General features: G+C 34.6%; 1 protein-coding gene across 1 annotated transcript; it reads right to left on the bottom strand.

The window, feature by feature from the left end:
* Positions 1-5,100: 5,100 nt before the first annotated feature.
* LOC107625815 (patellin-6) lies at positions 5,101-9,678 on the bottom strand. The gene is made up of 5 exons (XM_016328539.3): positions 8,832-9,678; positions 8,306-8,616; positions 7,977-8,101; positions 6,320-6,461; positions 5,101-5,608 (listed from the first exon to the last, which is right to left on the bottom strand). Exons 1-5 carry the CDS (start codon positions 9,322-9,324, stop codon positions 5,345-5,347), a joined length of 1,335 nt encoding a protein of 444 aa, XP_016184025.1. The 5' UTR covers positions 9,325-9,678; the 3' UTR covers positions 5,101-5,344.
* Between the last annotated feature and the right edge of the window lie 2,214 nt (positions 9,679-11,892).

Below are 11,892 nucleotides of genomic sequence, written 5' to 3'. Positions count from 1 at the left end.
GGATAAGGATCCTGGCCATGTTTTCCTCATGCCCAAAGGACAGTATCAGAAGAAATCTTTGCATGTGCAGCGGCCGTCTGATCCTCTGGTATATCCTCCTATCGTACATACTCATGATCCTCGTCTGACAACTGCTCATCTCCGTCAACCCGCTAAGGATCTCTGCCATCCTGTCTAACGCATTGATCACGTACCTTCCATGCCGGTCTTCAGACATCATCTCAGGAACGCCTCCTCCCGTCATCTTCGATCTGGGGCATCCTGTGGTAATTGTAACTCATTTATCTGATCCGGAGCCGCAGGAAGGATATCAGCCGATGGTGCTGCTGCTCTGGGATTAGCAAGAACCTCCTCCCCTGACAAAAATCTAACTCTACATGCCTGCTACCACTAGGTGAGGTACTCCTGTGTCAGACAAAAGTAAGGATGGCCATCGATCATAACCAAGTATTGTAGCTGGTAACGGCCCCTGAACAAACTGTACCACTCACGGTGCACGTCTAGCCACTAGGAGTCATCTCCTCTCGTCGTCTTGAAAAGATACTCGTCGACGTTAATCGGATCGCTGGCCTGTGCTGCTATCCCCTGAGCTGCTTCTTCATTCTGTCAACGTGATGAAACTCTACAAAGTGAAAACAGACATGAGGAACCACAAAACTCCGTGTATAAGTCTTTGCGTCACTCATAATCCAGTCAGGCGAAATTTGATGTAGTAGGAGATCCTCGTATGGTGTACATAAAAAGTGTTCACACAGTGTTAAAGTACCATAATTAGGAATGACCTACCAATGCATGAAATAATATAGAAACCAAAAAAGGTTGTACCTGGTCAAATGTGAGGCCATCGATGTAACGATGTAGAGTTTGGATCCTGCTATCATGACGATCTCTACTTTGTTGCCCTAGTCCTGCCAACCTACGCATGTGTACATACCTAGTACTGCCATCATTATTTACAATATGTGCATACCTAGTTGCAAGTGGGAACCTGACGACGTCATATCCTGCTGGACTAAAACACGGGAACCTATGATAGATCCAAGAGACAAGAAGTGGCATGCAACCTGCAATGTCAGTCACATCACACACTGCCACGGTACATAGTGAGTGGTACGTATGACAGAGCAGTGCAAATCCCCACGACAACTGGCTGTAACGATGGAAATCCTCCAGCAGCGGCAGCCATCTCAAAGGGACAAGTGTAGCAGACTTGTCCGTGAACAGAAACTCCCCAATAAGTAGCACCGGGAGTACTAGCGGAGTGTATTCGGAGCTATCCCAGCTGGAATGTGTGAAATTCTGTCCCTCAGCCAGGTCATCCTCACCCCGAAAACTTGCTTTCCTCCCTCTGGCTGTAGTGGCGGCCTGGCGCTAAGTAAATCCTCAACCCACTCCCACGTGGGTTGTCCATGCCATCGCTGAAAGTCTGTGGTATAACTCCCAATCGGCTCTCCATCAATGCGCAGACCAATGTGGTAGGCAACTTCTTGGAGCGCAATGCTGACTTCACTCCATGGAAGGTAGAACGTGTGGGTCTCGAGCCTCCACCACTCGACAAATGCAGAGATAAAAAAAATTGTCAAACATAAAATTTCTCAACTCTACTACATGTCTAAATCCCACCTCCCTAATATAAGGCAATAGGATATCCAGCGAGGAGAAATCCAGGGTCACACGGCGTGGCAACAGTAATCGTGGTCTCTGGAATATCCATAACATTTACTCTTGCATATTAATCTCGTCTAAACCATTAATTGTGTTGAACTATTACTAAAAATTCTAAACCAAGTAGATAAACATCGATAATAAATGCAACAGATACAGTACGGATATAATTTGTATTGCTAATATTCATAGAACTTACTAAAGACAAGACTATCAAGCAATATATAAAAAATTAAATCATTTATGTTGCACTATTCTAACCTGACTGTCATATTTGGGCATGACTTCAATTAATTACCTATTAATTTCACCAATTAATAGTTATCTATTTTATTTATTTAACTTAAGTTACAATTATTTATCTATTTTAGTATTTTATTTATACAACTTAAGTTACAATTAGTTACAATCAATTATACAAAATATCAAACCATACTATACCTGATGAATATATATATATATATATATATATATATAAATTGTCTAAATTTGTCTAGTCACTAAGTCCTGCCACATTAACTAAGTTACTAAAGTCTGAACATCTAAACTAATTATTCACTAAAAATAAAACAAGGAAAAATTACTAACCTCAAAATCTAAAACTCCAGCCACGTGCCAAGTAGCATTCAATCTATTAATGTCTCCATCGCGGACATTTTCTCGGGGGCCATATTTACTTAAGGAACTCGAACTCAGGCGTTTAGAAACTAATAAAATTCTTAAAAACTATTCAAATGCACAACAATCTCAGCTGCTGTGACCTTATATATACACCCGAGCATATCTCGAATGCTAAGACCCAAATTAAGCAAATCGTACATATCTCGGATACTAAGACCCCTTTCTCAGTTGCCACATATCTCGAGTGTTCAATTCAGGATCTCCAAACAACACATACCTCATGTGCACTCAGGATATGTTTCGGCGTCGCCAGTCATAGCATGGAGTCTCAGACACTGAGATATGTTCAATTTTTAACCTATCCCTCAGCATTTAAGATGTGTAAGAGTACGCATTTTTATAAAGGGTTATGCTAGGTAACTACTGACTTTTTCGAACAACATGAACAACGGGTCTAAAAATTGGTCCAATTCAAGTAAAACATACTACCTTCTAAATTACTCACATAAATCTTAATATTAGAATAACCATCCGCACACCTAGTAGATTGAACATCCGAACACCTAGTGAATTAAACATCCGATATATCTATTATTTATATTGTTTAATACTTTTATTATCTACCTATACTTTTTCTTTTATAAATACCTCACATTTTATGTATTTCCGTAATTTATATATTTATTAATTTAAAGTAATCTTAAAATTGGTTATATACATTAAAATAGTTTTTAAAATATTAATTATATTCTCGAAATCGATAAAAGTGCACCGTATTAATTTCTATCAGTGGGTCATTTGATAAAAACGGTTGAAAAACTAACGTAATTCCCTTTTACTAATATCTGAGATCATATTCATGCAATTGAAATTTTAAAAATTATTTTAGTAGATTATTTTGGAATTTAACTTATATATAAAAGACTCATTTTATATACATTATTTTACATTACTTATGATGAATTCTTGAATGAGCATAAATTTATCATACTTATTTTCTTCGAATATTATGGATTTTTTTTTTTAATGCGAACAATGTAATTTAACCATAGGATATCATATAGTCACCAAAAAAAAAAAAAAAAAACATAGGATATCATATATATCAACTATCATGTAAATATCTCTACTAAAAACATGAGCTAAACAAAGTTGCTTCAGAAATTTTAGTTTTACTAGTGTTTATGGTAATTTTTTTGTCGTATATGTCTAAAACGATAAATATAGTGGCTGAAAATTGACAAAAAAAAAAGTTTTATTCGAGTGTGCTTTTTCAATAATCAATACTCCTAATAAAATTTTACTTTATTAATCAAGATGGTGCTAATTTATTTTAGTTTGTTGTTATTTTTACGAGAAAATGGCTAAATTTGTCTTAAAATATCAATCATGATTTGAATTAATTTTTAAAAAATTTTTTAATTAAATTTATTCTTAAAATATTTGAAGTTAATCATGTTAGTCCTTTTGTCATTTTTTTATTGACGGCATCAACATTTGCTAATGTGACATATTAGATGACATCACAACACACATTAAATAGTCTTAATTGACTATTAATATAATAAATTTATGAAATTAAATCAAATCAAAACATTGATGAGAGACTTTGAGACATTAGAATCTCTCAATTTGGATTAATTTGATCTAACTTTATAAATTTATTATGTTAGTAGTCAATTAAAACTATTAGGTGCATGTTATGGTGTCACTTAACGTGCCACATCAGCAAATTCAGACGCCGTTAGATACAAAAGTGACAAAAGAACTACTGTAACTAATTTAAAATATTTGAAGGACAAATATTTCACCATTTATCTTATTTTTTTTTCTACCCAAAAAAATTTACTAAACCATTTTGAATGATTTTCTGTCATCTCAAGTCTCAACTATAAAGTGATTAATAATTTACGCTTATTATTCTTTTTCATGTGAGAGAGAGATGTGTATAACAGAATGGTGTGAGAAGAGAAGTGTTTTACATTGTTATGAATTACACAAATCGATGCCTCCAATTTCTTTGTACTGTTTTGTTTTTTTAAACAAACAATCACAAATCGGACGGTCCGATTTGTGGTTTAAAAAATAAAAAAAAATTAATATTAAAATCGGACCATCCGATTTTTATTTTTAAAAATAAAAAAATTTTAATGTTAAAATTGGACCCTCCAATTTTTATTTTCAAAAATAAAAAAAATTTAAAAATACAAATCAGATCCTCCGATTTGATCATCACATTTTTCATACACAAAAAACTCGCATGATCCGAGTTCTTCACACTCAAATTGAGCAAAAGCTGTCCCATACATTAGTATAGCACCTAAGAAACCCATAACCATGCACATCACAAACAAAATTTCCATAACAAAAAAAATGAGCCAATAATTTATGTTGACCAAATAATAGAAAGCAAAAGCATGCATCAACTAGGTACAAATCAAAATGAATATCCATCTCAATGATACATAAGTCTTGTCAATATTTATCTTACTCAATTTTCCTTTTCATTTATGGTAACACATCTCAAGTGATGTTCCTTTAACCAATCAAGCCAACACACAAACATTACTTGGAATCATAAAAAGTTAAAAACATAGATTGTTCATTCACCAACCATTTCTTCTATTAGATTGTATAATAGTAATACACAATGGCCAAAAGCAACAAAAAGTATTGCCAATTTTTCTTCTCTATCCTGGATTCACACCATTAACCAATTCCAATTCAAAATCCCCCCCCCCCCATGTGCCCCTCCCCCCCACAAAAGGACATATTAGTAAATCCCACGAACAAAACGTCACAAACACAAGGACAAACAAAAACAGTAACATGGTATGTTATATAAGCAACCTTAATTGCTTTTCTTCTATACCAAGCAATAATAATACACTAACCATTTTTCACCCATCCTTTTTTACATTGCATTAGTACATTACCATTAATAACTCTAAGTAGGGCTTTAACGAGTTCATAAGCATAAAATTAGACCATCCAAAAAACCAAGAAAAGAGGAAAAACATCATAGAAAGTCCTAAAATCTAAATTGAGGTTGTTATTATTACACGGTACTACTGGATTTCCGGACGACGTAGCGATACGCCGCGACCTTTTTCCTCCTCGAGGAAGTGTTATCAACAGAGAGTACCATTTTGCCTGGTTCCTTTGATGTGTATGAGTTGTGAATTGCTTCCTCTGAGGCCATAACTTTTCTTGGCTTCTCAACAGCTATGGTGTAGCTTCCTTCAGCATTTGGTACGAACTCAGCACTATATTCTAAGTCCCAACCACCAACCACTATGTCCCATGTGATGGTTGCACCAGCCTATTCAAAATCCAGCAACATAAAAAAAAAAAAAAAAAAACAAAGAAAACATCATTATCACAACATAAAAAACAGGACAAAATTCAACCAAGAGAGACAACACATAAAATTTTGCGATAGCAAAAAACTTTAGACATATTTTGCGACGGACCAAATTGAACTTAGTGTATCATGCATTAGGATAATCCATTAATGTAGATTTAAATCATGAGAGTAGCATCTATCATTATTAAAATCTTATACGTTGTGTATGCAGCAACCCATTAGTCAACGACACACCATTAAATGAAAATTAGATCTGTGACAAATTAGTCCTTAGCCTCCCAAACTAGAGGATACCGTAAGAAGCCAAAATAAATCTTTACACCTTTAGCATTGTCCCAAAACATAAAGCTTATTATTATTATGCTTAATGCTTGGTTCAAGCTTTAAATTGGAAACAAAGGCTGATGATTCCTCTTTTATATGTGATGTTTAAAAAGATTCTTACTACAAAATTTCACCTTTGAACATTGTGTAAAATTTTGAATTAGGAGAACTTTTGATTTGAAAATTTTGGAGCACATGACAACAATCAATTGAAAAAAAAATATATTTTTTATGTGGAAAAAGAAACCACTTGCATGACAAAAGTAGCAATCAATCATCATCACAATATGCATAGGGAAGAGTTTTTTAGTGAAAAAAAAAAAGGAGGGTTATTATTGTCACCTCAATTCCTTCTATTTGTATGTTCACTTTCTCTCCACCTTTAACAGTGAAGTCTGAAGCAGGTTTTGGGGGACCATTCTGCAAATCACTGGGCCTATTCAGCCCTCCATACTGAACAGGAATATCCTCGGGCCTTATGAATCTGACCATAAAAAACAAACTCCTTTCAGAAGCCAAACCCAAAATGGATATATAGATAGGAAAGTGGGAATTTTAATTTCTATTATAGGACTAGCCAAGACAAAATAAAAAAAATGAGGTAAAAAAAAATGAAATAACCCATTTTGGTCTCTTAAATTCATTAAAATATGATCATGTATGAACATGTCTGTGACATTATTCTTAAATTAAATTTAGAAATAGTATGTACTATTAATTATTAATATCTAAAAATTATATAAGATGTTTACATAATTAGAAAAGAGGTTAAAAATATTTTTTAAAAATATATGAAAAATTAAAACTATAATATATTTTTTTTAATATATTCAGTATGCCCTATATATCTAACAAAAATCTAAAATTAACATATTAATAATTAAAGAGCGTTCACAACAATTAACTATTAGGTAGCGTTTGGTGGAGAGACAGAGACGAAAAAACTGAGACTGAGAGATATAGACTAAGCTAGTGTTTGGTGGAGAGGCAGAGACGAAAAGACTAACACTGAGAGATAGAGATTAAAATAAATCTTAGTATTCTGTTTGGTAAAAAGTGGGAGACAAAAATTGAAACAAGAATGAAATTCTAATTTAATTTGTACAAAGAGTAAAACTGAAATTAATTAATTGAAATGAAGGTATTTTAGGTATAAAAATATTATTAAAGTTTCAGTCTTCATCTCTAAAAATTTTAGCCGCCTGTGTTCCCACTTTTTGGAGGTACTGAAATTTTGGGAACAGAGACAGAAATTTTAGTACCAGTCTCTGAACCAACAAACATGACACTGAGTCTTAATCTCCCAGTCTCTGTCTCAGTACCTCAAAACAAACGTAGACAGAATTTGAAACAAGAATGAAACTCTAATTTAATTTGCACAAAGAGTAAAATTGAAATTTTAATTAAAATGAGAGTATTTTAGGTATAAAATATTATTAAAGTTTCAACCTCCATCTCTAAAAATTTTAGTCTCTTGTGTTCCCACTTTTTGGAGGTACTGAAATACTGAATTTTGGAAACAGAGATAGAAATTTTAGTACCTATCTCTGAACCAACAAATATGATACTAAATCTTAGTCTCTCAGTTTCTGTCTCCATACCTCAAAACAAATGCTACCTTATGGATAACAACGAACTTATTTGTCATTTTAAAAAGACAATGACCAAATTGACTAAAACAAAATTCCAGGGTCAAAATGGACATTACATCGATATAGAGGACAAACAACTCGAACAATAGAAGGCATTAATTAGTTAATTAAGAGTTTAATTAAGGCAACTAAAAAATATTTTTTTTAGTGATGTGACAATATATTGAAATTAAATTAATTAATAAAATCCAAATCAATGACTAGGAATCCGTGATACTTTTGAATTATTTTAATACAGAATTTTAAACAAAAAAAAAGAGAGGAAAAAGGGAAAATAAAAATAAAAAAATATTCTAGAACAATGGATATGTGAATCTGCACATTAATTAATCCAAATTAGAACTCACTTGTAGAGCGTCTCAGCAGCATTTCCTTCCTTAGAGATCACAAACTTGCTCTTGGTTCTTTGAGTCAGAAACGGGCTGAACATTGAATACAACATGCTGAAGTACCATGGCACATTGATGAAAATCTGAATCACCCCACAAAAAAAAAAAGGTTGAAAAATTTGTCACATGTAAGATATGAGTACATTGAGAGAACTCAACTAGAAAACAAACCAACTCAAGAAAAGTTCCCTCTTTTCCCCCTAATAAAACAAACAAAATCTAAATCCCTAACTAGACCCATCAAAATGATTCCTTTTTTTTTTAATAATTATTGGAAAAGATTGTACCTTGCGAGCCACCATCTCTGGGTAATTGTCTTGGAAGAGGGAGAGGATGTGGTTAGAAGCAACCCTAAGCTCCCTTTTGGGCATGTCCTTAAGGTCAGTGACCTGAATAAGGGAATTGACCCCACCAGCCTTGAAATGTAGGAGCTTGATGCCCCTCTCAAGGACCTGAACCCTCCATCTAAGGAACTTCTTCAGCTTCTCTTCATCACCAAAGATCCTCTCATACATTTCCTTATCCCTAAAAACACCATATGCATTGTAACACACTGGATGCCCTTCTTTGTCATACCCTTGCATATATGCTATCACACCTATTTTTTTGCACAAACACCAAATATAATAATAAGTGATAATTTTATAAATAAATTGGTAATGAGGCATTTTTTTTTAAATATCCAAAAAGTAACAAAACTAAATATTCTAGTAACACTTAATTCAATGCATGAATTTCTACTTTTAGATCTTTAAAAAAAGTTTTTAAGAAGAGTAAAAAAGATGACAAATTTGAAATGCTTATTTATAAGACCTTCAAGCTCCTTGAATCCCAAATCCTCATCAACAATGGTTTCAGCACCAAAGTCCTTCCTCCATTGCAAGCACTTAAGGAGCATGGTGAGTGCATCAGCAACCCTAAAATCCCTTGCTCTAAGGAACTTCAAGAGTATGACGTCAGCACGATCATCACCACCAAGGAGTGGAATCCCCCACATAACAGCACCATCATTTTCACCATTCTTACTGTCAATAGAAGCTTTGAGCTTTTCCTTGAGTTCTTGAAGTGCCTTTCTCTCTGAGGGTCTGAGGAGAGAGACGAAGTAGTTGTCTTCTTTGAAGGAAGGAGTGCGGAGTGTTGCTGCCTCCATGAGAGTGGTGACGAAGCTCTTCTTGTAAGGCTTTGGAGAGAGAGTGTTGGTGGTGATGTTAGAGTCTGGGGTGTTCTGAAAGGAGGGTGTGTTTGGGGCACTTGAATCCATCATCAAGGTTCGATTTTGAGAGAGACCCAGATGGAATCTCTGCATGAAAATGGAGAATGCAACTGGGTTTGAGCCTTTGAGGCCTTAGAAGAAAATGGGGCGGTGATTCCGTGATCCAATGCTTGTAAAAAGCAGAACTTTCTTCAGAGAGAGAAAAAGAGACGAGGGAAGAAGAAGAAGAGAAGGGAGAAGCGAGATGTGAGTTTTGGAAGTGGGAGAGGAAAATGACAAAGACAAAGGTTGTTGTTGCTGTTGTTATTGTTGTATGGGGAAGGAAGCAGAGAAAGAAAGAGTTTGAATGTGAATGAGAGAGTGAGTGAGAGCACGCGCTGTGTGTTTCAATCATTCCACTGCATTGCGTTTTCTTTTCTGCAGAGTTTCAAAAAGTTGAGTTGTGTTGGCCTGAATGCCCTGGTTAGAATATCTAAATTAAGCACTGTTTAACTTTAGCAAAGTACTATCATAAATATTTAATAAATAAACTATTATTTCTCCCTATAAAGATAACAAACGCCGATAAATTTATCTATGATTAAACAAAATTATTATTTCAACTTATGAAAAATAGATTCTTATTAATAAAATTACCTAAATTCTAAAAATTATTTAAAATTTTTAAAATATACTATAATATAACATAACTTTAATTTCTCTTTTTTACTCCACACCATCATTTTCTCAATCCTAAACTCCACCACCACTATTCTCTTTCAAGAACTTCAATAAAAATAGAATCTCACCTTCCTTAACAATAATTTTGTTCCTATCGTTATTATTTGCAAGCGAAGCAAATTCATTAGTAGCTTCTACCCTATCGTTCAATTGACCTATTTGAACACTAGAAATAAAAGACCATGCCTAAGACAGAATGGGTTGTTACTGGCGATTGGAGGAAGCGAAAAGACAATGTTACTACTGCCACTAGCAGTCGCGGCAGAGGTGTCAGTGTCAAGGATGGAGAGGAGCCAACGCATGTCACCGATGGAGGCTTCGAGATAGGAGAGAACTTTGCGAAAGTCTGCGGCAAAAACGATGGTGATAACACGACGGAGGATGGAGCGGCGCTTGTACTTGCGAACGAGGGAGAAAGCGCGGTCAAGGTTCTTGGAGGCTTCAGCGGCGACGCAGCAGACGGGGCACTCGTAGAGAGGGGGCCACCTGGGGAGGAGGCGGCGGAGGTGGTGAAGCGGACGACGGGTGGTGTGGAGTAAAAAGTGATTTGGGTGGTGGTGAGGAAGGATTTGGGTCGTAGTGAGGTTTGGGATTGGAGGAGTAGTAGTGTGGAGTAAAAAAGAGAAGTTAGAGTTAGGTTATATTAGAGGGTATTTTGGAAATTTCAAATAATTTTTTAGGGTTCGAATAATTTTGTTAGTAAAAGTCCATCATTTATGAGTACAAATGATAATTTTGTTTATTCGTGGGTAGATTTGTCAGCATTTTAAATTTTTATGGGTAGAAATGATAGTTTACTCAATATTTAACCAAGTTGAATTGGTCGAGTAATCAGTTGACTTGTCCATTTAAGAAAGTGTCAGGTGTTTAAATTTTATTTTGTGCATGCAGCAACCCATTGTTAAGGATAAATCCTTAATATATTCCACAACATTGGACATCTCACGCATCTCAAATATGTCATTTTACTTATCAAAATAAGTGACTGACGTTTCTGCAATGTGTTAATTTGCTTAAAATCTTTGGGTCATTGATCCAGAAAATACGTGTCACGTACTAATTCGAGCCTAATATTAACCCTGTTCTTGGTGAATAACTCATTTAATCTATAAAAGATTTCCTTAATAAGTATTATCACAGAAGATTATGCGCTCCTTTCAACGCCGAAAAGATGCACTTAACTAAGTTCGTGATTATATGGCCCAATGGATATCCACCATTGTATGCCAAAAGCATGTTGTGAGTGGGGGATCTCATCCAGCAACTGAGTATAAACCTCGCCTTCGATCACATAATCGTTGGTAATTAATGTTGTATTTACGCATTGTTTTGGAATAACTTTGCAAAAAAAAAAAAAGTAGACCGCAATTATATATTAATTGTAGAGTTGATCATTATCATCACATAATGCTTACAATCTTATATTACTCATGTTATTTACTTATGTTGATCACAAACTATTGCAAGAACGGTGTCTTCAACCTCATCAAGAAGTTGAATGCTATGTTTCTGATGCAAAATATGTAGATAGCTTTCGCAGGTTCTCATGCCACATTACTACGAGTTATGATGGACCTGATATAGTCATGTCGATAAGATATAAGACCCATGTCATCCCTCGTCATCAAATGTATTTGCAAAGAGAAAAAAGTATCATGTATCAGAAGTCTTACCCTCAACAATAGCAAAGGCAATAGACATAATATTCTAGTTGTTATCGTGTAAAACGACAACCAATAGAGTTCCTATATATTTTTCATACAAGTGTGTGTCATTTATCGGTACAATCGATTTGTTGTATCTGAATGCTATAACGTAATGGTAAAAACTCCAAAAAAAATTCGATATAATATTTGGATTTCTAGAGCCAACTCATTCCGTGGTAGGTAGATATCATTTCAAATATCACAGTTGTTGATAGCTCTTTTTTATACATTGTTT

This window comes from Arachis ipaensis, chromosome B2 (assembly GCF_059453495.1).
Source record: "Arachis ipaensis isolate K30076 ecotype BB chromosome B2, ASM5945349v1, whole genome shotgun sequence".
Taxonomy (NCBI): Eukaryota; Viridiplantae; Streptophyta; class Magnoliopsida; order Fabales; family Fabaceae; genus Arachis; species Arachis ipaensis.
This window is presented reverse-complemented; position numbering and strand designations above follow the sequence as displayed.

Coding starts and splice junctions, on each gene's coding strand:
- LOC107625815 (XM_016328539.3), bottom strand. CDS start 9,324: ATGCAGAGATTCCATCTGGGTCTCTCTCAAAATCGAACCTTGATGATG. Junction 8,102..8,305: donor CAGAGATGGTGGCTCGCAAG/GTACAATCTTTT, acceptor GGGGTGATTCAG/ATTTTCATCAATGTGCCATG. Junction 6,462..7,976: donor GCTGCTGAGACGCTCTACAA/GTGAGTTCTAAT, acceptor TTTTATGGTCAG/ATTCATAAGGCCCGAGGATA.